Source organism: Doryrhamphus excisus, linkage group LG12, assembly GCF_037039965.1.
Source record: "Doryrhamphus excisus strain RoL-2023G ecotype Guam linkage group LG12, RoL_Dexc_Guam_v1.1, whole genome shotgun sequence".
In the NCBI taxonomy this organism is placed as follows: domain Eukaryota; kingdom Metazoa; phylum Chordata; class Actinopteri; order Syngnathiformes; family Syngnathidae; genus Doryrhamphus; species Doryrhamphus excisus.
The window spans coordinates 7,395,530-7,418,516 of record NC_136368.1 but is presented as its reverse complement, the minus strand read 5'-3'; the positions used below and the strand labels follow the sequence as shown (position 1 = coordinate 7,418,516).

The 22,987-nt window shown below is 39.2% G+C and overlaps 1 protein-coding gene across 1 annotated transcript in view; it reads left to right on the top strand.

Annotated features, from left to right (window-relative positions):
- thsd7ba (thrombospondin, type I, domain containing 7Ba) overlaps positions 1-22,987 on the top strand; it is a 236,700-nt gene that overhangs the window by 56,519 nt on the left and 157,194 nt on the right. The window contains exon 4 of the mRNA XM_078795299.1: positions 4,717-4,893. Within this exon, the coding sequence (XP_078651425.1) occupies positions 4,734-4,893 (160 nt within the window). The 5' untranslated portion in view covers positions 4,717-4,733. The remainder of the gene's footprint in view (positions 1-4,716; positions 4,894-22,987) is intronic.

Sequence of the window (22,987 nt, the reverse complement as noted above, 5' to 3'; positions counted from 1 at the left end):
TGGATATTTGGAGTGTTATCACTCACCCCGGTCGACATGCTCCTGGTATTGTTTTGTCTTATCCTCCCAAAATGCCGCAAACCTTGCAAAGTGAAGTACGGACATATGCACATGTGTTCTTTCGCCTTCTATAGTTTGGTGTCATGTGGTTTCACTCAGTTATCCATTCCTGTCTGGATGCAATCCGGCACAGTGTGAACAAGAATGGTAAGAACGTTCCATGTGGACAGGGTCTTAAAGTCACAGTTAACAAGCATCAATTTTAAAACGCTGTTAGGTTTTTTTTTTTTCAGTTCATTTAGTGTCATGCGGATTAAATTCTGTTGTCATTAATTTGACTGTCAGTGGAACACAATTGAAAGCCAGTGAATCCAGGACTAATCCCTAACACTATTAGGGCAGAAATCCATGTAGTAGCAGAGAGCAATAAATAAGCTGCAGTAAAAAGGCACACATCCCCTCTATTACACCATGATTTAAGGCTCTTCTTGACATCAACACCTTTCCACTTTTACTGTACATTGAAAGGCCTTGACTAATTATTTATAGTTTAGAAGCTGGCAAAACATCGTACCAGGATGTAGTGATTCAGTAATACACAAAGTAGGCAAGACATCACACTCGCATGCAGAAAGGGAGTGAGCAGATCAAGCCAAATATTGATCGTGTCAATATCGAATCAATACCGCCGTGATTGAATCGATATTTTTCAGGTATCATTTATGTTTATGTTCACAAATATCTATGTGATGTTGTTCATATTGTATTGTTGCATTGCCAATAATGTTTACAAACAAAACCTCACCTCAGAATAAGTCACTGGATACAGACAGACTTGAAATAAATGTAATAAAAATATTCATTTTATTTATTTAAATTATAAAGTATATTAGAATAAGTATAGGAGTAAAAAATGCTTAAAATCTTGGTCCTATGTTTTTATTTAGTTTTAAGCCATAAAAACACTTGACAGCAAGGAGGAAGTGGAAGAGCCTGGAGGAGTGTAGTGTGCACGTGTGCTCCAAATGTGAAAATTGTAAATGGTGTTATATTTGTATTTTGATGTAAAGCAACTACTTTTGTGTTTGTGTTGTCCTATAGTTGTGTGGATATTTGAACCGTCACAAAACAAAAAAAAGTGTCAAAAAATGTTATGCAAGTGTATCGTCATATAAAGTGTACAAAGGCTTGATTCATTGGGGGGGAAGGGCCGGAATTGATGACGTCCGAAGCCTCGCTACCCGGCTGTACCACGTGAAGGATTCGGGAAGTGGTTCAGAATTTGCTGCGATGATTGCCTGTCACTCAGCAATATAAACCCCTCTGGCTTAGACATTAAAATGTGGGCTTTTGTGGTGAGAGCCTTTCATGAACATAAAGATGAAACTGGACCTTCACCCATCCATGGTAAGGGTAATATTACTACATTATAATATTAATATATTTATAGTATTACGAACACAAATTTTCCGGGTTGACTTATGTAAATGAAAGTCACATGTTTTTATCAACCACAAGAAAAAAAAAAGAGTTGGATGAGGCCCTTGTTGACATGGTTGTCAAAGATACACCAAACTAAAGCATAGTGAAGTTGTATCAAACCAAAAATTGTTAAGAAAAAAATATTATTTAGTAAAAATCTATAAAATCTCCCATGATCTGTCGAAGTTACACAAGCATACATCTTCATATTAGACAAGCACTTTCACTGAGCTGATGCAATGTGACATAAAACCATGATGAAGATAGCCATATGACATGATACATGGCATTTATGGAAAACATTCAGCATTTTATATATACACTGTATATTTTATCTTACACTTTGCAGATTAATCATTTGGTTATACTTTACCTAATATCTTACTTATTGTGTGGAAATATGGGGTAATAACTATAAAAGCAATCTTCACTCGCTAAACGTACTGCAAAAAAGGTCAGTAAGGATAATTCATAATGCCGCCTACAGGGAACATACTAACTCCTTATTTCTAAAATCCCAAATACTTAAACTTGCCGATATAGTTCATCTTCAAACAGCTAAAATAATGCATAAGGCTAAAAATAACCAATTACCTAAAAATGCCATCCAATACTTCTCTACAAGAGAGGAGAAATATGATCTCAGGGAATAACTCAATTTGAAACACTTATATGCTAGGACTACGTTAAAAAGCCATAGCATTTCAGTATGTGGAATCAAACTATGGAATGGATTGAGTAAGGACCTCAAACAATGCACAACGATGAGCCAATTCAAGAAACAATACAAGCAGTTGATGTTTGCTAAATACAAGGATGAAGAGTCTTGAACCAGTCATGATGTGCTATATATATCACTATATTGACACTTACTATGGTACCCATTATGTCATTGGATGGTCATATCACCTCATACAAAAAAAAAAACAAACAAACCTTAAACTGTATCATGGAAAGCAGGAAGTGAACAAATGTAACAGTTACTGATTGTAAAAGTACCAGATGGAGGGGTAGGATTTAATAAGGTTTGCTTCTTCCTACTCCTTTTGGACATGTGGAACTGTGAACTGATTATGTGATGCACTCAATTGTAATCTGATGCATGTTCAAATGAAATAAAACCATTACCATTACAATACATTTTTTTTGTAGTACATAATCATTTCCAAGAGCCAAAACAGATCAGCATTGGAGGCATCACACATGAAGATACAGCTGCCTGTAATTGTATCCAAGGCCAGCAGGTGGTTTCGTGTGCACATGAAGCTTCAAGAAATGACTCCATTCTCGAACCAGTTGACTGAAATGGTTCAAAGCCTCATGGGGCTTCATCTTGCCATCACTCCTGTTTAGGATTTGGATTTTATTAGGAACGGGTGAACGGAGTTGATCTTACTTGTGCACACTTACCAATGGAATCATCAGCAGGAATGTTTGGGGAGGAGCCACCAAGAATCTCTGGGTTTTATAGGTTTGGTGATCATTAGTGACATCATCAGACCATACCATGTACTGGGGATGAGGGAGAGGGTTACAGGTTTTATGGGAATTTAATCTTGGGTTAGGGGAGAGAAATATGTGTATGCATGAATGTTATGAAGATATGTAGCAGTAGTGGGGTGACATAAAATGGCATTGTTGAAATCCAGTTTGTGAAGACATACATTATTGGAAGTGTTTGCTAGACCAACCTATGGGCTACAGTGGGACATTCTGGGCAGATTGAGAGCCCTATAAAGGAGGAGCCGGGGTTTCTTTGCAGAGGGTGGAATGATGGGTGGCTGTGTGGCAACAACCTTATACAGGCTGTCATAATGTGAGTAGATTTTTTTTTTTTGGCTGGTCTTTTGGATAATTCAAGTAATTTTTTTTTGTTTTTAGTGATTTTCATAAGTTTGATTCTTCCTTGTTAAATAAATCCAATCCAATCCACTTTATTTATAAAGCACATTTTATAAACAGAGTTTCCAAAGTGCTGCGCAGACTAGTAAAAATAAAAAGTAATAATCCAAAACTAAAAGATCATTTAAGAAATAAAATAGTAAAATAGATATTAAAATATTAAAAACAAGAAACAAAGCAATTAAAGTATAAAAAATAAAACCAATTACAATAAAAACAAAGAACTAAAAGACACAGGACCATACGACTCACTCCAAGTTAAAAGCCAGAGAATAAAAGTGGGTTTTAAGATGAGACTTAAAGCTTTCGATGTTGGGGGCCTTTTTTACTTAGGAGGGGAGAGAGTTCCATAGTTTGGGGCCAACCACAGAAAAGGCTCAGTCCCCCCTGGTCTTAAATCTCGTCTTAGGCACCACAAGTTGGAGCTGGCCCTCGGACCTCAGTGACCGCGCTGGAGAGTAAATTTGGATGAGATCCAAGATGTACGTATTTGGGGGCGAGCCCATTCAACGCTTTAAAAACAAACAATAAAATCTTAAAATAAATCCTAAAGCCAACAGGCAACCAATGTAGGGAGGCCAGAAATGGGGTGATGTGCTCCCCCTTTTTGGTTTCTGTTAAAAGCTGTGTCGCAGAGTTCTGGACTAACTGTAAGCGGGAGAGAGACTTTTGGCTAATAAAAAGAGTAAAGTGCATTACAGTAGTCCAGACGTGATGAAATAAAAGCGTGCATGACATGCTCAAAGTGTCGCAAAGATATCAGTAGGCCAGTACGAACTGTAAGTCTGCTTCCTTAATTTTTCGACCATCGGACACCACACTACAACAACAGCAAATAAGTTCTTGAATTTTTTACAATTGCAAAATATTGGTATCAGTATTGGTAATATGGCATCAATATGCATTCACATTAAAATCAGAATTGACTCTAACCTGGAGACAGTAGGTGTTTAAAGGGATTAATCAGAAATTATCAGCGCTTGTGGGGATGTGCATAGAATGCAGAGACCTAATAGCGGTTATTCTGAGACTGAGTGCACAGAGAAGCGTTGGGATTTTAGCCCTGAATTGAGGCCAGAGATTACTTTTGCAACAACACAAACATCAGTAAGGAAAAACTAACCTGTCTCAAAATGATCTAACGGATCTCTGTTGACTTGGTATTGGCTCAAAAGCGAACTTCGCAGTACCAGTCTTCCCCTTGCATCCAAAAATCCACCCGTTGTCCAAAGTTGTAAAAAGGCTTTGTAAGAACCTTCACCATGTGCACCTTATACTAGTGTGTTTATATTCAAACGTGTATGACTGATGACTTTTCTCTCTTTCCCCCAGGAGTAAGAGAGGAAGCAATGAGCTGGACTATGACATTAAAGGATGACTTTGGGGTCATTGGCTGGGCACGGCGAACTGGGAACTACCTCAGTTTCTTCGTCCTTTTGTCTCTCTTTTCCATTCCTGTCCAATCAGACATCGTGTTTCATATGGATCACCAGTTCTCATGGAAAACAGGTAAAAAGTAGTTTCATATGATTCTACATGTCAATCAATCACGCTTTGAACCAGTGTGCTCATTGTCCTTGACTGACTGTGGGTAGAATATCATCTTTTTAAAAAAATGGTATTGGATTCCTTTAATAAACAATACCGAGCCAATGATTGTAATTTGAAAGATAATCACCAATCAAATCCCACAGTCAACCAAACCCTGAATTGATTAATGCACCCATTTTCAAAAATATATATTTTTTTCTGAAAATGTTGCTTTTGAAGCTTTCAGTGACAGTCTAGACTGAGTCATTGTCTGTCTTTGTCGCTTTTACTGGCTATTTTGGATTGAATATGTGCTGGAGTATCATACAGAATGCTGATGTCCATCTCCTTTACTTCAAAAAAGAAATTCCAACTAATCTCACAGATCATCATTCGCTTGCATCACAAATTCAATTGAAATTGCTGTTGCGCAGCAGCACAAAAGGCCCTCTTGCTGGGCGATTAGTGCTCTCACTTCTCACTCTGCGCTTGGGTAATGACATCCTAGGTGATAAAGAGGCTGATTAATTTCACTTGAAAGAGCGCATTTTCAAAAGGGATGGAATCAGAAAACACCCAGTGTGTGGTGTTGATGTTTGTGAGGCACTCATGGCTTGTAATGTTGTTGTTTGAGAATCTAACCGTTGCGATGCCTTGCCTTTTAAAATGTGCTTGACTTTGATGGGAAAGTGAAGTCACTTTATTAAATAATAAACATTTGATGAAGCTGGTTGCATTAAGTGTTAGGAGGCTATATTGGTGTTGACAATCACAACAGCCCCGGACACTGTGCAATGTATTTTGATCAATTTCATATTGGCAAATTCCTAATTTGCCCAAACAAATTAAGTATAATGAAAAACAACCTGAGGCAATGTTTGATTGAGCCTGTAATAACTTAATATAGGCAGATAGTTAGGGGCAAACCATTTGGCCCATTTGTTAGGGAAGGTCTAAAAAACAAAAAACATTACTTGGTGGTGTTATGATTTATAGAACTGGTGTGTAGAGGTTCATATACACACCTGTTCAAAGAAGATGGAGCCTCAGACTACATTCTGGACTGGTCACCAGTCAATCATAGGATATATATCGTCACACAGCAGTGATCAAAGTATTTTTATCTTTTATTTTGACCGACACAGCTTTCTTGAAATACGGTCCTGGTTTGTTCGGAATGGAGTATTTTCCACTCTGTTTCAGAAAAGTACGGCAACGTGTTAGCGCTTATCTACCATCGATACATAACTCACTCGCAAAACCTTTCATTTTAAACAAATACACCTTGTTGTTTTTGTCTAACCCTGCCAGGCTGGAGCCAGTTTAAAATAATACTAAAAAGGCCCTGCTAAACTGTCTTCTTCTTCTTTCTCTTTGGGCTTTTCCCTTCAGGGGTCGCCACAGCAAATCAATCTCCTCCATCCAACCCTGTCTTCTGCATCTGTCTCTCTCACACCAACTACCCTCATGTCCTCTACATCCATAAACCTCCTCTTTGGTCTTCCTCTACGCCGCCTACCTGGCAACATCCTTCTACCAATATATTCACTATCTCTCCTCTGGACATGTCCCAACCATCTCAGTCTGGCCGATAACTGACTTTATCTCCAAGGCCTCTAACATGTAATGCCCCTCTCATGTACTCCTTCCTGATCCTATCCATCCTGGTCACTCCCAATGAGAACCTCAGCATCCTCATCTCTGCTACCTCCAGTTCTGCTTCCTGTCTTTTCCTCAGTGGCACTGTCTCTAGACCAAACAACATGGCTGGTCTCACCACAGTTTTGTATACCTTTCCTTTCATTTTAGCTGAAACTCTCTCCCTGTAACCTCACTCTTCCACTTGGGTCCCTCTCAATCACACATATACTATACTCCGTCTTACTGCGGCTAATCTTCTTTCCTGTGCTTTCCAGGACAAACACCCACTCTTTTAGAATCTCCTCCACCTGTTCCCTACTCTCACTGCTAAACTGTCTTTGGCAGCTAATTGCTCTATGTGGCACTGGCATTGAAATTGTTTGTATTTAGTCCTCTTTGAATTAAATTGTACACTGGACTCATTTCATGCCATCCCAGATGGTACGACTCGGTCAGTCCGATCTGTGCATTTCAGGAAACATTGTGACTCAGAGACAGGCGAATTGGAAGCGAAGTGAGAAATGCAAAACGAGAATAAGCAAGTAAATAAGTTGGAGTCAACAGAAAAATAAATACACATGGAGATTTCTAAGAGAGCAGCAGAAATAGAACTTTCAAGACAGAATACTCATTCATGTTCATTCTTCCCCGTGGAAGCACAGAAGCAGTTTGACTTATATGCTCAGAGACTGTGGCACTCCTAAAAATGGTCAATGTGAAACACCACACTGAGACAAAGCACAAAGTCTTTGACCAAACACACCCACTCAAATCTGAACTCAGGTCACCAAATATAGGCAGTTTCAGAGCTGAAACAGAATAATCCACCCGAATCCTAATCTTGCAGGTTAGTGGTTCTTTGCCTTTTATTTTATCTCCCTGCAGGTCGTTGTTTTTTTTTTTTTTATCATGAGGAGGATGGAGTGAGGGTGTCTGGATCTTTGCTTGAGGACATGTTTTCTACATTGTCTGGAACTGGAATTAAAATTTAGTGGAATACCCTTGTGCAATTCAACCAATATTTCAACAATGTCAAATAAATTGGCATGTTTTTATAATCACACATTTTTGCAGGTACCCACACACAGTCCAAACACATCCATATTAGGTACAGTAAAGTCTCGTTATATCGATATTCTCAGGAGTCGGAAAAAATACCGATATAACCGGACTATCCATATATCCGATCCTGCGCCGAACTGCATTAAAAGTGGGCGGATCTTTGATATGGCATGTAATTTTCTCCTTGAGTTCATGGATTGCGTATCTAGCATGCTTTTGTACTACAATACATTTTGTACTACAGTAAATAAAAATAAATTTACGCTGTAGTGATTACCGGTTACCGGGACATAATTCACCCCGGAACTATCGATAGGGAAGGTGTTGCCACCCGGAGGGGTAGGCGCGAGGGACGGGTGTTTTCCGCTGTGTGTGCTGCACTCTGGTGGTGGAAGTGTGAAAAATAAAGTTGACTGGAAGCAGCCGCCATAATAACCGTGTGTCGTACTAACAGAGCTAATTATATCATGAAATGAAATGAAAATAGTATTGTAATAAGTAGTAATTCGTTTTAACCGATATCGATATAACGAGACTTTACTGTATTAGGAAATTATTTCATTATCAATTTACAGAGGTGTGATTTTTTTTTTTTTTTTTTGGGGGGGGGTCTATATGATCCATATCCATAGTATCCATTGAGGGCTTTTTTAAAACTGTAATTGGGCTTCTAAAAGTAATTTAAATTTAGCTTTTAATTTTGGAAAGATCTGTCATAATTATTCGGAAACACTCTATTGTCTGTTTTGTGTGTCTATCTAGGCCAGAAGCATTGTGGGGTAAAACTTTTGTGAGTGTGTATGCAGTGCTGCAGCTAAGTTGGGAGTCAAACGGAGAGCTGCAGTCATTTAAGCTTGACCTTCATCAACGCCATGGAGAGCAGAATAAAGCCCTGAAACACTTGGCTAATGGGACAATTATTTAAATCTAACCAATTGTGCATAGAAAATCTCTTTACAGTAAAAAGCCCACACATTCTAGGTCATTTGCCAGTTTTTTATATAAAGGCACACATGGATATACAGTGAAGAAAATAAGTATTTGAACACCCTGCTATTTTGCTATTTCTCCCACTTAGAAATCATGGAGGGGTCTGAAATTTTCATCGTAGGTGCATGTCCACTGTGAGAGAGATAAACTAAAAAGAAAAATCCAGAAATCACAATGCATGATTTTTTAACAATTTATTTGTGTGATACAGCTGCAAATAAGTATTTGAACACCTGTGTATCATCTAGAATTCTGACCCTGAAAGACCTGTTAGTCTGCCCATTAGAAGTCCACCTGCACTCCATGTATCATCCTGAATCAGATGCACCTGTTTGAGGTCGTTAGCTGCATAAAGACACCTGTCCACCCCATACAATCAGTAAGACTTTAACTTGTAACATGGCGAAGACCAAAGAGCTGTCCAAAGACACCAGAGACAAAATTGTACACCTCCACAAGGCTGGAAAGGGCTACGGAGCAATTACCAAGCAGCTTGGTGAAAAAAGGTCCACTGTTGGAGCTATCATTAGAAAATGGAAGAAGCTAAACATGACGGTCAATCTCAATCGGAGTGGAGCCCCATGCAAGATATCACCTCGTGGGGTCTCAATGATTCTAAGAAAGGTGAGGAATCAGCCCAGAACTACACGACAGGACTTGGTCAATGACCTGAAAAGAGCTGGGACCACCGTTTCCAAGGTTACTGTAGGTAATACACTAAGACGTCATGATGTGAAATCATGCATGGCACGAAAGGTTCCCCTGCTTAAACCAGCACATGTCAAGGCCCGTCTTAAGTTTGCATATGACCATTTGGATGATACAGAGGAGTCATGGGAGAAAGTTTTATGGTCAGATGAGACCAAAATAGAACTTTTTGGTCATAATTCCAATAAGCGTGTTTGGAGGAAGAAGAATGAAGAGTACAATCCGAAGAACACCATCCCTACTGTGAAGCATGGGGGTGGTAGCATCATGCTTTGGGGGTGTTTTTCTGCACATGGGACAGGACGAGTGCACTGCATTAAAGAGAGGATGACTGGGGCCGTGTATTGTGAGATTTTGGGGAACAACCTCCTTCCCTCTGTCAGAGCATTGAAGATGGGTCGTGGCTGGGTCTTCCAACACGACAACGACCCGAAGCACACAGCCAGGAAAACCAAGGAGTGGCTCCGTAAGAAGCATATCAAGGTTCTAGCATGGCCCAGCCAGTCTCCAGACCTGAACCCAATCGAAAATCTTTGGAGGGAGCTCAAACTCCGTGTTTCTCAGCGACAGCCCAGAAACCTGACTGATCTAGAGAAGATCTGTGTGGAGGAGTGGGCCAAGATCCCTCCTGCAGTGTGTGCAAACCTGGTGAAAAACTACAGGAAACGTTTGACCTCTGTAATAGCAAACAAAGGCTACTGTACCAAATATTAACATTCATTTTCTCAGGTGTTCAAATACTTATTAGCAGCTGTATCACACAAATAAATTGTTAAAAAATCATGCATTGTGATTTCTGGATTTTTCTTTTTAGTTTATCTCTCTCACAGTGGACATGCACCTACGATGAAAATTTCAGACCCCTCCATGATTTCTAAGTGGGAGAAATAGCAAAATAGCAGGGTGTTCAAATACTTATTTTCTTCACTGTACATAGGGAAAAGTCATATGTGTATATATATTTTTGGTCGCTTGTGGTACGGACATCACTATATCTTCTTTTTTCCCCAAAAATAATAAGTGATTGCTGTTTCGGGGTTGACTCTGGCCTATTATTAATGTAAAAAAAATAATGAAAGACAAGTTGTATATAATATTCTGGTCACTATGGGTCACGTCATATCAAGGTAACATTACTATCATATTACCATTGCATTGCATGGAGTCAGCCATTGCATGTCTGATATGACAGAGTGAAAAAAAACGTCCCTCACATTCAGTGCGGAAGTGGTACATTTTTGTCATCTTACTGTCCTTCGTCCTCACTCCATCTGAAACACTTTCTTAAGTTTAGAATAAGTAAATTTGTGTCCCTGCGGATCTGTCGCCTATGCAATGTGATGTAAACAATAATTGTAAAGGTGATGATGGGGTGTTATTTCATGTCTGTAATGTTATAAACCACAATAAACGAGGGACGACTTGTAATATATAAATTAAACTCAGGTCTGATTTTGTTTCTACACCAGAACTGGAAAGTGTGGGAAAGCAGTACATGTTTTTGCCCAGGCTTATCAGTGGAATATGGAAAAGTGGACATAATTAAAATAAGAGACAAAATATACACCATTATGTCCAATAAGTTGCTTTAAATCCCATCCATCCATTTTCACGAGGGTCGCGGGCATGCTGGAGCCTATCCCAGCTGTCTTCAGGCAAGAGGCTGGGTCCACCCTGGACTGGTGGCCAGCCAATCACAGGGCACATATAGACAAACAACCATTCACACTCACATTCATACCTATGGACTATATGTGAATCAGTAATGTTCGTCACATATATCCATCGTTTTGTTGGTGTTCCTCATATGCCTTCTGTGGAGGCGGTCACAATGATCAAGAAACTTCTCGTTAACTGTTTGCCTGTCTATTAGTCTGATCTGGTTTCAACCAGTCTTGGCTAGTTTGGTCCCAGATAGGGCGTACCTGTTCCAAGTTAAAGGCCATGTAATTGTATCTCATGTCTCTGTGGTAAACAAGTGTAAATATGTTGCAGAATGGAAAATGTTCCATTCCTAACAGTCGCATTGCCAACAACTCCACACGAAGGACCCCATTTAAAATCCGCTATGGCACATATATATTTTTTTTTTTACAATTATTGCTTCGTTTTTAGATAGTGGTTCTCAGTGTCTGACAAAAAAACTTCTGGCCTGCCCACTGAAGGCCCAGGTACCAAGTAGACCTGCACCATCCGTCCCTGCCTTACTTCTCAGTTGGATTTTTGTAATTTTCCTTTCCATATTCACAAAGTCATGAGTGACTCGTAACTGCAAATGGGAATTGACACGCTCCTGCTGCACATGTGTTGAATGGATGAATCCCGAACAGAGTGAAGTTGCAATGAATACTGCATTGCAGCTCATTCAGCAGTATATCGTCATGGTCACTAACACATTCAGACAAAGATGCTGGAGACCTCCATATATAATAACAGCTGGCTATATCAAGATGTGCAGTTTTGTTGAAGGGCACTTTTACCTATTCATGATGTAGAACCCACTTTGTTGTCATACACGCACACCATATGATTGCATGCTGTATATTGACCCTGGCTTCATTATTAAATTTGCATATACTGTACTATAATATGCTGCGTGGGGTCTTGGCATATGAATATAATGAAAATGCTTTATAGCTCTGTATTACTAGTATGGCAGAATGTGCGACCAAATCAAGTGTGAGAATATTCTACACAGACTAAAGAAATGAACTTAAAATATATTTTAGTTTGTGAAATGATGAAATAGATAAGTGTAATATTGTATCGAGATTTTATTTGTGTATTTTGATGTAGGCATTGATGTAATAATGTGTTAATACTCATATGTGGTGACAATGCTCTGTAGTGAAATCCGCTGTCATTCAGACCAATTATGTTTTTGTTTTAGCCAAAAAACACACATTGGTTTTGACATTAGAAAACAGTCAATGACGTTTTTACTTGTTTTCTGATATCTGATATTTCCCATATTCTGACAAACTCACTAACTGGTTCATATTCATTTGTTCCTAACAGAGTACTCGATTAATCGAAACAAGCTTCACATTAAAAAACTAAGAAAATAATTGTTTCTTGCACCCATTGTGTAAATTACAGTTGAGATGCATTTATTTCACGCTAGATGTTCAAGAAAAAATATTTTGTAACTTATGTAAATTATAATTGACAGGATTTATTTCTGCATGTTCAGATTTACAGTGCTTACTGAGCCCAAACATTAGCAGAATAGAAAACCTTTTCAGACACTTCAAATAATTTGTGTATAAAAATGTCAAATTTTATTTTCCTTGTTTCCTGCTGTCCTTTTTTAAAATAAATATAAGACATTTGCGCTGAAAAAAGCCGCCCCTCTTGGTACCGGCCATTTTTAATGATTTTCACTGATTTTTCAAGGCACACTGAATATTGTGTTCTTGGGTTATATCGGGGGTAGCTGTCTTTAGGCGAGAGGCACGGTACACCCTGGACTGGTGGCCAGCCAATCACAGGGCACATATAGACAAACAACCATTCACACTCACATTCATACCTGTGGCCAATTAACCTAGCATGTTTTTGGAATGTGGGAGGAAACCGGAGTACCCGGAGAAAACCCACGCATGCACGGGGAGAACATGCAAACTGAGAATGGAACCCAGGTCTTCCCAATCTCCTGACTGTGTGGCCTACATTCTATCCACTAAAACACTGTGCAGCCCACCTACCAACATGTACACATATATAGTACTCAACATGCAGTTTGACTCTTGAATATGCTTTTATATTCTCTATTTTGTTACATTTTCCTGTTTTCAGTTTCATGTTCAGTCCATACAGTACATAAAAATGAATAGATATTATCAGTTTCTTTTTTTATCGTGGGAATGAGGGGTGAAAACATTTCTGTCCCTTGGGAGCATGACAGACAAAAACTGAGAACCACTGGCCTATATACTGTACACATGATACATAGTATGCGCCAAAAGAAAGATTAGACTCTCATCTGTCAACAGAAAGAAAAGGTTTGTCTCTACCTTTTTCCGTTCTTTAGTAATCAGTAGTATAACATATGTAAGTTTCAGCAAAATGCCCAAAAAAGGGGAAAAAGGCTTTTTGCCATACCATACATATGTAGCCAAAACGTTTAAACTGTAATACCACAGAATGTGTTTTTTTTTACAAATATTTCAAAAGACTGAGAAATCAACAAAACATATTTTTCTAATGAGAATCTCATCTCCTACGATTATTCAGGGGGCCGAAGCCCTCACATTCCAGTCTATTCCAGGGCTCAGGGTTGGAGTGAAAGATGAAGTAATTTGTGCAGTCTGACAATATTTACATTGTATTTCCACGTCTGAGTGTATAGTGCTGTGCCTGCAAAGCTGAAATGACTCATAAGTACTGCAGTACAATAAGCTCAGAGGAGCTTAGAGCCTGCCATGCCAATATGGTGGCTGCCTTACAGACTTTTTCAAATGATTTTTTTTTTTTGTGGAAGAAGAAGCAACACAATGGGATAGTCCTATTTGAAAAGGTTTACATCGCTATATACGCTGTAGCAACAGCTCGTAAATGTTCATTTTATAGCAAGTCATATTTTTCATGATGGAATTGTTTTAAAAAAAGATAGAGGGAACAATTAAGGGATGTAGAATTAACGCTCTCTTTGGGGCACGTAATTATAGTTATTTGTCCCGTAAAGTGGTTTGAAACAAGAGAGAGGAAATTACCATAATAGAGAGATACCTCCCAGTATAACGCAACCAACCACAACAATAAATTGTTAAATTACACCTCTGTACATCGACTGGTCCGTTATAACACATTATTTTTACCTTCTCAGAATATTTGTAAGACCTCATGTATGGAATCTGGTGATAGACATGGGCACACTCCAGCAAATCTGTATGTTCTTTACAAAGACAGAGACAATAGATCATGTGATGTCTTGTCCTCATTTTAACCGTTTGTATTGTGAGTGAATAAACGGAGGAAGAAAATCCAATTTTAGAAGCCTTGTCAAAGTCAAAGCAAATGATGAAAGTGCTCACACTGCAAAGACAGCTGGACTGCTCACATTGTACATGTGGATCGGTGCTGGTCTAAGGAAGTCCTGGAGATAGCTGTAAAGCATGTTTCTAACTCGAAATGATACAGGAGCTCCTCGGATTCTGTTTTTATGACATACATAATAAGTTGATTTTTTTTGTGTAAGTTGGAACTCTGCGATATTACAGTGCTGCTTATATTTTTCATACGCATATATTTTTCGTACAGTCTCAGTTATCATACGGCCAAACATTGAGCTTGATAAACTAAGCCGTTTTTCCACAAATCATTCTGCAGAATCGACTACCCAAACAGAGAATTCAGTGAATTGCACTGTGAGAGTTTCATTGGATTGACATTATTTCTTATGAGGAAATCAAATTAATTCGGTTTTTGTTTTGACTGTGTTTGCATCATTCATTTGGTCCCGAAAGTCTCACTCACACAAAAATGTACACAAACTGAATACATTTTTCACACAAGAAATATGTAAATCTCCAGGTAGTTTTGCGTTTGCGTTTTGCGATCAAAATACGTAATGAACACAGTTGGATTCACACAGTGTATTGATAACATAACCAGACACACCAAATGTATGCAATCTAAAGCTACATTTCGTCAAAAATGTTTGGTGTAAATGAAAAATACACTATCCAGGGCGTATGCTAACAGAGATTCCCATACATAGATCCCATACATAGACCACGGGTGTCCAAACTTTTTCCAGGAAAGACCACATATTGAAAAATGAAATCATGCAAGGGCTACTTTGATATTCATGATGTAGAGCAACACAAGTAGATGTAAGAAATTATATATTTTTCAAGAAAAAAAAACCCATCTTGGACGTGAAATAGCCTATTAGTAATATGAACTGGAAGGGGACCTATTATGCTCATTTTTCAATTCATTTATTTTCTATGCCACTTATCCTCACAAGGGTTGCAGGTACGCTGGAGCCTATCCCAGCTGTCTTCGGGCGAGAAGCGGGGTACACCCTGGACTGGTTGCCAGCCAATCACAGGGCACATATAGACAAACAACCATTCACACTCACATTCATACTTATGGACAATTTGGAATGGCCAATTAACCTAGCATGTTTTTGGAATGTGGGAGGAAACCGGAGTACCCGGAGAAAACCCACGCATGCACGGGGAGAACATGCAAACTCCACACAGAGATGGTCAAGCGGAGAATCATTTTTCAAACCTTTTGTATTGAGTTGTGGTCTCCTATAGAGCAGCTACACACAATAACCCGCACAGAAAAACTTTTTAGATTTTCCATAATCTGCACCTATTCCAGCTGTGTTTCCTATTATTTGTGCTTCCTGCCAAAACGGTCAGTTTTATTTTATTCCACCCACGACCCGCAAAAGTGCTTCCTAACTATGAACCGTATATGGGAGGCCGTCTCTCTGTGACATCACAAAGGGGCAGTTTTACAACGCCTTTTGAAACCGAGCGTTTTGAGCCATCCCAAACTTTTTTTCAGGGCTCACTTCCAACTACGCAAACCTCATTATCTGAAACTTTGGCATCGTTTAGCATGAGAATAAAACATTCTAACGACATTTATAGGTCAGAAAAGTGGAAAATCAAATTTCTTCTGATATTTCAACTTTCCTCTTAAATATTTTGTTTCTTTTGCAATATTATGACTTTATTCCCAAAACATAACTGATTTCCTGATTTCCCCCCAAAATTACAACTTTATTTTGGGTCATTTGGTTATAATATTACGACCTAAAAAAAAGTTTTTTTCTTTGATATTTTAACTTTATGCAACTAAAAAACAGCTGTGGGGTGAAAATGCCCCCCCGAGCCGCACTTTGGACACCCCGGGTAAAGACCATTAAACATACATTGACCATAATGTGGAATGACACTGAGGTTATTTATATATCCGTTCATACATCTTTATAGATGCACTGGTGTTCACTTCTGTGTTGTCGTGTCCCAATGTAAACACTTGGAAGTGTTTTTGATAGGTATGTAGATTGTTTAAGGAGTCCAGTTAATGGACGTACAATACAGTCATATTGGGTAGTTAGTATATATCATCTTAAAATATACTAAATCGGAATTGGGCGCCTGACCTGCAGTTGAAATCTAGCCTCACTGAACATGGTGACGAACACCCACTAACCTTTAGGTGAGAGCAGAAAGCACCTCCAATCTACCTGGAAAAACATTCCCAGACTCACTGATGAATTTTGATGCTATACCGCGTTGCCGGATGGAGTTTGGTTATTTGAGTGCTTCCAATTAAACTTTTAAGTAGTGAACTTGGAATTGATTCCCACAGGTCGGAAAACTCCTGCCGGGCATGAAGTCTCAAACTTCCCACCAATCACGAGTGACACGTTACATGGGAACCTGTCAGACTTTACCCATCCTCTCAAGCAAAACAATTACAATTTGACATTAATGCTCAATACATACACTTGGATACACATACATGACAAGGGACAATTATTTAAAACAAAATATTGCTACCATAAATCTTTTACAGGCAGTTTTTGTTTCCTTCCCAGGAAGACTGTGAATATTATTGTTTATAAATGTGTCGGGTTATAAAAATCTGTCGTACACACATAAAATAACATGATAAAGGGATGGGAATGTTTTGACAGTCGCTGCTCACAGTGAGATTGATAACATGCTGCATAATTCCATCCAAATGAATGTGTGGCTGATAAGTGGCTCCTGTATTATTTATTCTTTGTTTTGCCACACAGATATCTGTGTTTTGACATTTTAAGCTGTGTGCAATGAAAATATACAAATGGAAATTTTTACGATGATGACTATATCGCACACATTTAAACCCTAAACTGCCTTGCAAACTCCAGTCAGTTGTAAAACATTTGCCATCGTTGACAGATTTAGCCACTTCGTCCTTCAAATCACCTGGATTTTTAATCTAGTCGCACATTCCCACCTGGGAAGATGGACTCCAATGTCGTTTGCGTCCACTTTTATGGCATGCAAACACATATCCGCTGAGAGAGGACATGTTCATTTACAGGCTATAATATTTGGTAGACTTTCAGAAACTTTGCATTTGAAACATATATTGACATTTCAGCATCAGACTCTTTTAAACATTATTTATTTTTGCCGTTCAATAAATTTGAAATGGTGCAACATTCAAACCCACACCAATGTAAACACAATCCCCCCCATGCCTCTCTGAAGTGTGTTAATCAAAACTGAGAATCATTACTGCCGCCAAGCGTGAAAAGCTCATTCATCTTTTAATTACTATAGTCAGTCAGTTATAGTCTACATGCAATAGGGCCAAATGGGGCAGTGACCCACCAAATCCAGTAAAAGGAACTACCTTAGTCAAATTATTGCCAACAGGACTTATAGGTTATCACATGGTTTGTCTGGTATCAGGCCCAGTATCATGCCCCTGCGTGCCAGTATCAGCCCGAGACCATGTGATGATCTTATTATCACATACTATTTAATCATGAGCTTATTATCACATACTATTTCATCAAAAGACTATTTTGTTTCCAGAAAAATTTCAGTTTATTACATGTATTATATCTAAACAGTGTAAACACAATAATTGCAAAAATATTTCAACAATAATATTTTATCAACAGTCTTATCTTATCAATGTCTGACAATTAAAGTTCCATTAATCAAGTTTGGGTTTTTTGGTGACTGGAGAAGCACTAGGAATATTTATAGTGTGTGTTCACGCTCGTGCGCTGTTCTCTGATTGGTTGTTTCACAGGCACGATACCAGAGCAGCGCGCTCTGAGTGGACAGCTACGGGGGCTGATACTGGACATGGTTAAACTCTATATTTTATCAGTATCACTGCCCTGGGCTTTGACTCAGTATCATTTCGGCCTTTTTTCGTATCATTCATGGGCGGTTTCTAGGGTACAGGGCCAATTAATACTGTAGTATGTGATAATAACCAATATCACTTTTTCCGATCAAATAAGTAATATGAGTCTATTCTTATATTGAATAAAGTGTTGTGTGTGTAGCAAATGATGAAGTCATGTAGTTGATTTTTTCTTGTGAGAGCTACTTTTACAGAACAAAAATTTGGTTTACTACTCAGGATGGTTCATTAGCTAAAACTCGGCCCTTTGAGTTGAGCCATTTGGCTCGCCTCTGGGCCGATACCGATTGGTGGCCGATGGATCGGAACAACTTTTAACTCCCAAATACCTACATATGGATCGTACAGTGGGTTACCTGTACTTTTGCACCCCAAGATAACACATGTACTGCTTACATGTACCAATGTTGGAAAGTCTACAGTTTTTTTTTACATGTTTATGTCCATATGTATAAATGTGAATGGTTGTTTGTCTGTATGTGCCCTGTGATTGGCTGGCCACCAGTCCAGGGTGTACCCTGCCTCTCGTCCCAAGACAGCTGGGATAGGCTCCAGCACCCCCGCGACCCTTGTGAGGAAAAGCGGTAGAAAATGAACGAATTAATGTCCATAGGTATGAATGTGAGTGTGAATGGTTGTTTGTCTATATGTGCCCTGTGATTGGCTGGCCACCAGTCCAGAGTGTACCCCGCCTATCGCCCCAAGGCAGCTGGGATAGACTCCAGCATGCCCGCGACCCCGGTGAGGACAAGCGGTATAGAAAATGGATGGATGTATGTCTTTATGCTTCACTGATTTATTTTTGTCAAGCACTGAGATTCCATACTTTGTTCAGTGGTCCTTAAACGCACCAATGTTGTATGTCGAAATGCAAATGTGAAATTGATATATAACTTTTAAGCAGAACACAAGCTGTGTTCTTTAACCTGAAGCTATACCTTTTGTGGGAGTACTCATTAAAATGTCTTCTACGTTGACAAGTTTGATGTCATTTTATCATACATTTAATCACTGTGTTGGTATTGAAGTTTTGAGTTTAGGATACAGGTAGAAGAGGAAAACGCAACAACACCCGAGACAATCAGACTCAAACAGCATGCATAAATACGTCTTTTTCCATTTTTGAATTTCTATTGTTGAACCTTGCTTACAATAGTTTTATTCAAGAGCAACTGCTTAATGTGCTCCTTGTTACACAGCATACATGCCACTTGAACTTAATTGTATTCAGAATTGCAGCAAGTCGTTTCCAAAGCACAGGGTGTTTGAAAAGGATTTATTCATCCTTGCCTTAACTGTTTGTTGTGACACAAACCTTATGCAAATGTTTTTTTTTCCCTTTGGCTTTCTGTCAGGCTTTATGTCATGTTCCCCTGGAATAAAAAAAAAAAACGTTGCCAGGTAATGCAACAGATTCCTTTAAATATGCCAGATGTGCACAATAATCATCTTATGGGCCGTTTATAGAGTTTGTTTGCTAAACATTTTTTGAGCCTTTCCAACATATCTACATTCACAAATCACAAATACGATAACAGACATCCAAGGACAGACGAGCGGTTGATGAGCATGGTAATGGTTTTATTTCATTTGAACATGCATCAGATTACAATTGAGTGCATCACATAATCAGTTCACAGTTCCACATGTCCAAAAGTACAAGGTGATATGACCATCCAATGACATAATGGCTACCATAGTAAGTGTCAATATAGTGATATATATAGCACATCATGACTGGTTCAAGACTCTTCATCCTTGTATTTAGCAAACATCAACTGCTTGTATTGTTTCTTGAATTGGCTCATCGTTGTGCATTGTTTGATTTCCTTACTCAATCCATTCCATAGTTTGATTCCACATACTGAAATGCTATGGCTTTTTAACGTACTCCTAGCATATAAGTGTTTCAAATGTAGTTCTTCCCTGAGATCATATTTCTCCTCTCTTGTAGAGAAGTATTGGATGACATTTTTAGGTAATTGGTTGTTTTTAGCCTTATGCATTATTTTAACTGTTTGAAGATGAACTATATTAGCAAGTTTAAGTATGTATTTGTGATTTTAGAAATAAGGAGTTAGTATGTTCTCTGTAAGCGGCATTATGAATTATCCTTACTGACCTTTTTTGCAGTACATTTAGCGAGTGAAGATTGCTTTTATAGGTATTACCCCATATTTCCACACATTCCAGCATATGCATGGTGTTTCCGTAAGTGCTATCTGCAGCTGGTAACCTGTCATGCATAATATAGAAAGCTTCGACATTTATGCAGGTCAATGGGAATGATGGTTAAACACACAAACATTATTGGATAGTTGTCATGAACAAGTACTCTCGGTTTCAGTTCTAATAATGACTTATTTACACTCCAAAGAGAAATATCACTGTTTAGTTTAGGCATGTTTCTACTCTTCACAGCTCTTGTATATAAAATAAGTGCCCATAATGGGCACCAGCCAGTGTGGCTCTGCAGATTTACGGTGGTAAACCTCACTCCCTGACATCTTAGGAGTCATGTTGGATGTCGAGTTGACAGTTCAGCCTTCTTCTAAGCTGCACACGTGCAAAATTGTGCGGTTGTGTTGTCAGCGCACAGCAAATCCTTGCAGCGGAACAAAATAAAATCCAACCTGAACTGTAAAGAAAATGAACACATGGCAATTTATTCCATTTTGCAGGAATAGTCAGGTGACAGTAAACTTCAACAACACAATGACGAACACTGTTCAGCTAATGATGAGATCTTGTTGGTACTATTGAGTGCTACTAAGTACGATTTACTTATGCATTCAATGAATTCATTAACAGGCTGCACGGCGAACAAGTGGTTAGCGCACAGGCCACACAGCTAGGAGACCCGAGTTTGATTTCAGTTTGCATGTTCTCCCCGTGCATGCATAGCTTTTCTCCGGGTACTCCGATTTCCTCCCACATTCCAATAACATGCTAGGTTAATTGTTTGTCTATATGTGCCCTGTGTACCCCGCCTCTCGCCCAAAGAAAGCTGGGATAGGCTCCAGCATGTCTGCAACCCTCATGACGATAAGTGGTAGAAAATGAAAGAATTCATTAACACCGTGTTACATACAGTGAAGAAAATAAGTATTTGAACACCCTGCTATTTTGCTATTTCTCCCACTTAGAAATCATGGAGGGGTCTGAAATTTTCATCGTAGGTGCATGTCCACTGTGAAAGAGATAAACTAAAAAGAAAAATCCAGAAATCACAATGCATGATTTTTTAACAATTTATTTGTGTGATACAGCTGCAAATAAGTATTTGAACACCTGTGTATCATCTAGAATTCTGACCCTGACAAACCTGTTAGTCTGCCCATTAGAAGTCCACCTGCACTCCATGTATCATCCTGAATCAGATGCACCTGTTTGAGGTCGTTAGCTGCATAAAGACACCTGTCCACCCCATACAATCAGTAAGACTTTAACTTGTAACATGGCGAAGACCAAAGAGCTGTCCAAAGACACCAGAGACAAAATTGTACACCTCCACAAGGCTGGAAAGGGCTACGGAGCAATTACCAAGCAGCTTGGTGAAAAAAGGTCCACTGTTGGAGCTATCATTAGAAAATGGAAGAAGCTAAACATGACGGTCAATCTCAATCGGAGTGGAGCCCCATGCAAGATATCACCTCGTGGGGTCTCAATGATTCTAAGAAAGGTGAGGAATCAGCCCAGAACTACACGACAGGACTTGGTCAATGACCTGAAAAGAGCTGGGACCACCGTTTCCAAGGTTACTGTAGGTAATACACTAAGACGTCATGATGTGAAATCATGCATGGCACGAAAGGTTCCCCTGCTTAAACCAGCACATGTCAAGGCCCGTCTTAAGTTTGCATATGACCATTTGGATGATACAGAGGAGTCATGGGAGAAAGTTTTATGGTCAGATGAGACCAAAATAGAACTTTTTGGTCATAATTCCAATAAGCGTGTTTGGAGGAAGAAGAATGAAGAGTACAATCCGAAGAACACCATCCCTACTGTGAAGCATGGGGGTGGTAGCATCATGCTTTGGGGGTGTTTTTCTGCACATGGGACAGGACGAGTGCACTGCATTAAAGAGAGGATGACTGGGGCCGTGTATTGTGAGATTTTGGGGAACAACCTCCTTCCCTCTGTCAGAGCATTGAAGATGGGTCGTGGCTGGGTCTTCCAACACGACAACGACCCGAAGCACACAGCCAGGAAAACCAAGGAGTGGCTCCGTAAGAAGCATATCAAGGTTCTAGCATGGCCCAGCCAGTCTCCAGACCTGAACCCAATCGAAAATCTTTGGAGGGAGCTCAAACTCCGTGTTTCTCAGCGACAGCCCAGAAACCTGACTGATCTAGAGAAGATCTGTGTGGAGGAGTGGGCCAAGATCCCTCCTGCAGTGTGTGCAAACCTGGTGAAAAACTACAGGAAACGTTTGACCTCTGTAATAGCAAACAAAGGCTACTGTACCAAATATTAACATTCATTTTCTCAGGTGTTCAAATACTTATTTGCAGCTGTATCACACAAATAAATTGTTAAAAAATCATGCATTGTGATTTCTGGATTTTTCTTTTTAGTTTATCTCTCTCACAGTGGACATGCACCTACGATGAAAATTTCAGACCCCTCCATGATTTCTAAGTGGGAGAAATAGCAAAATAGCAGGGTGTTCAAATACTTATTTTCTTCACTGTAGTACATACTGCTGTTTTGCAGATGGGGTATGGCTACTGGTGTAGGAGAGTTAAGGGATTTAAAT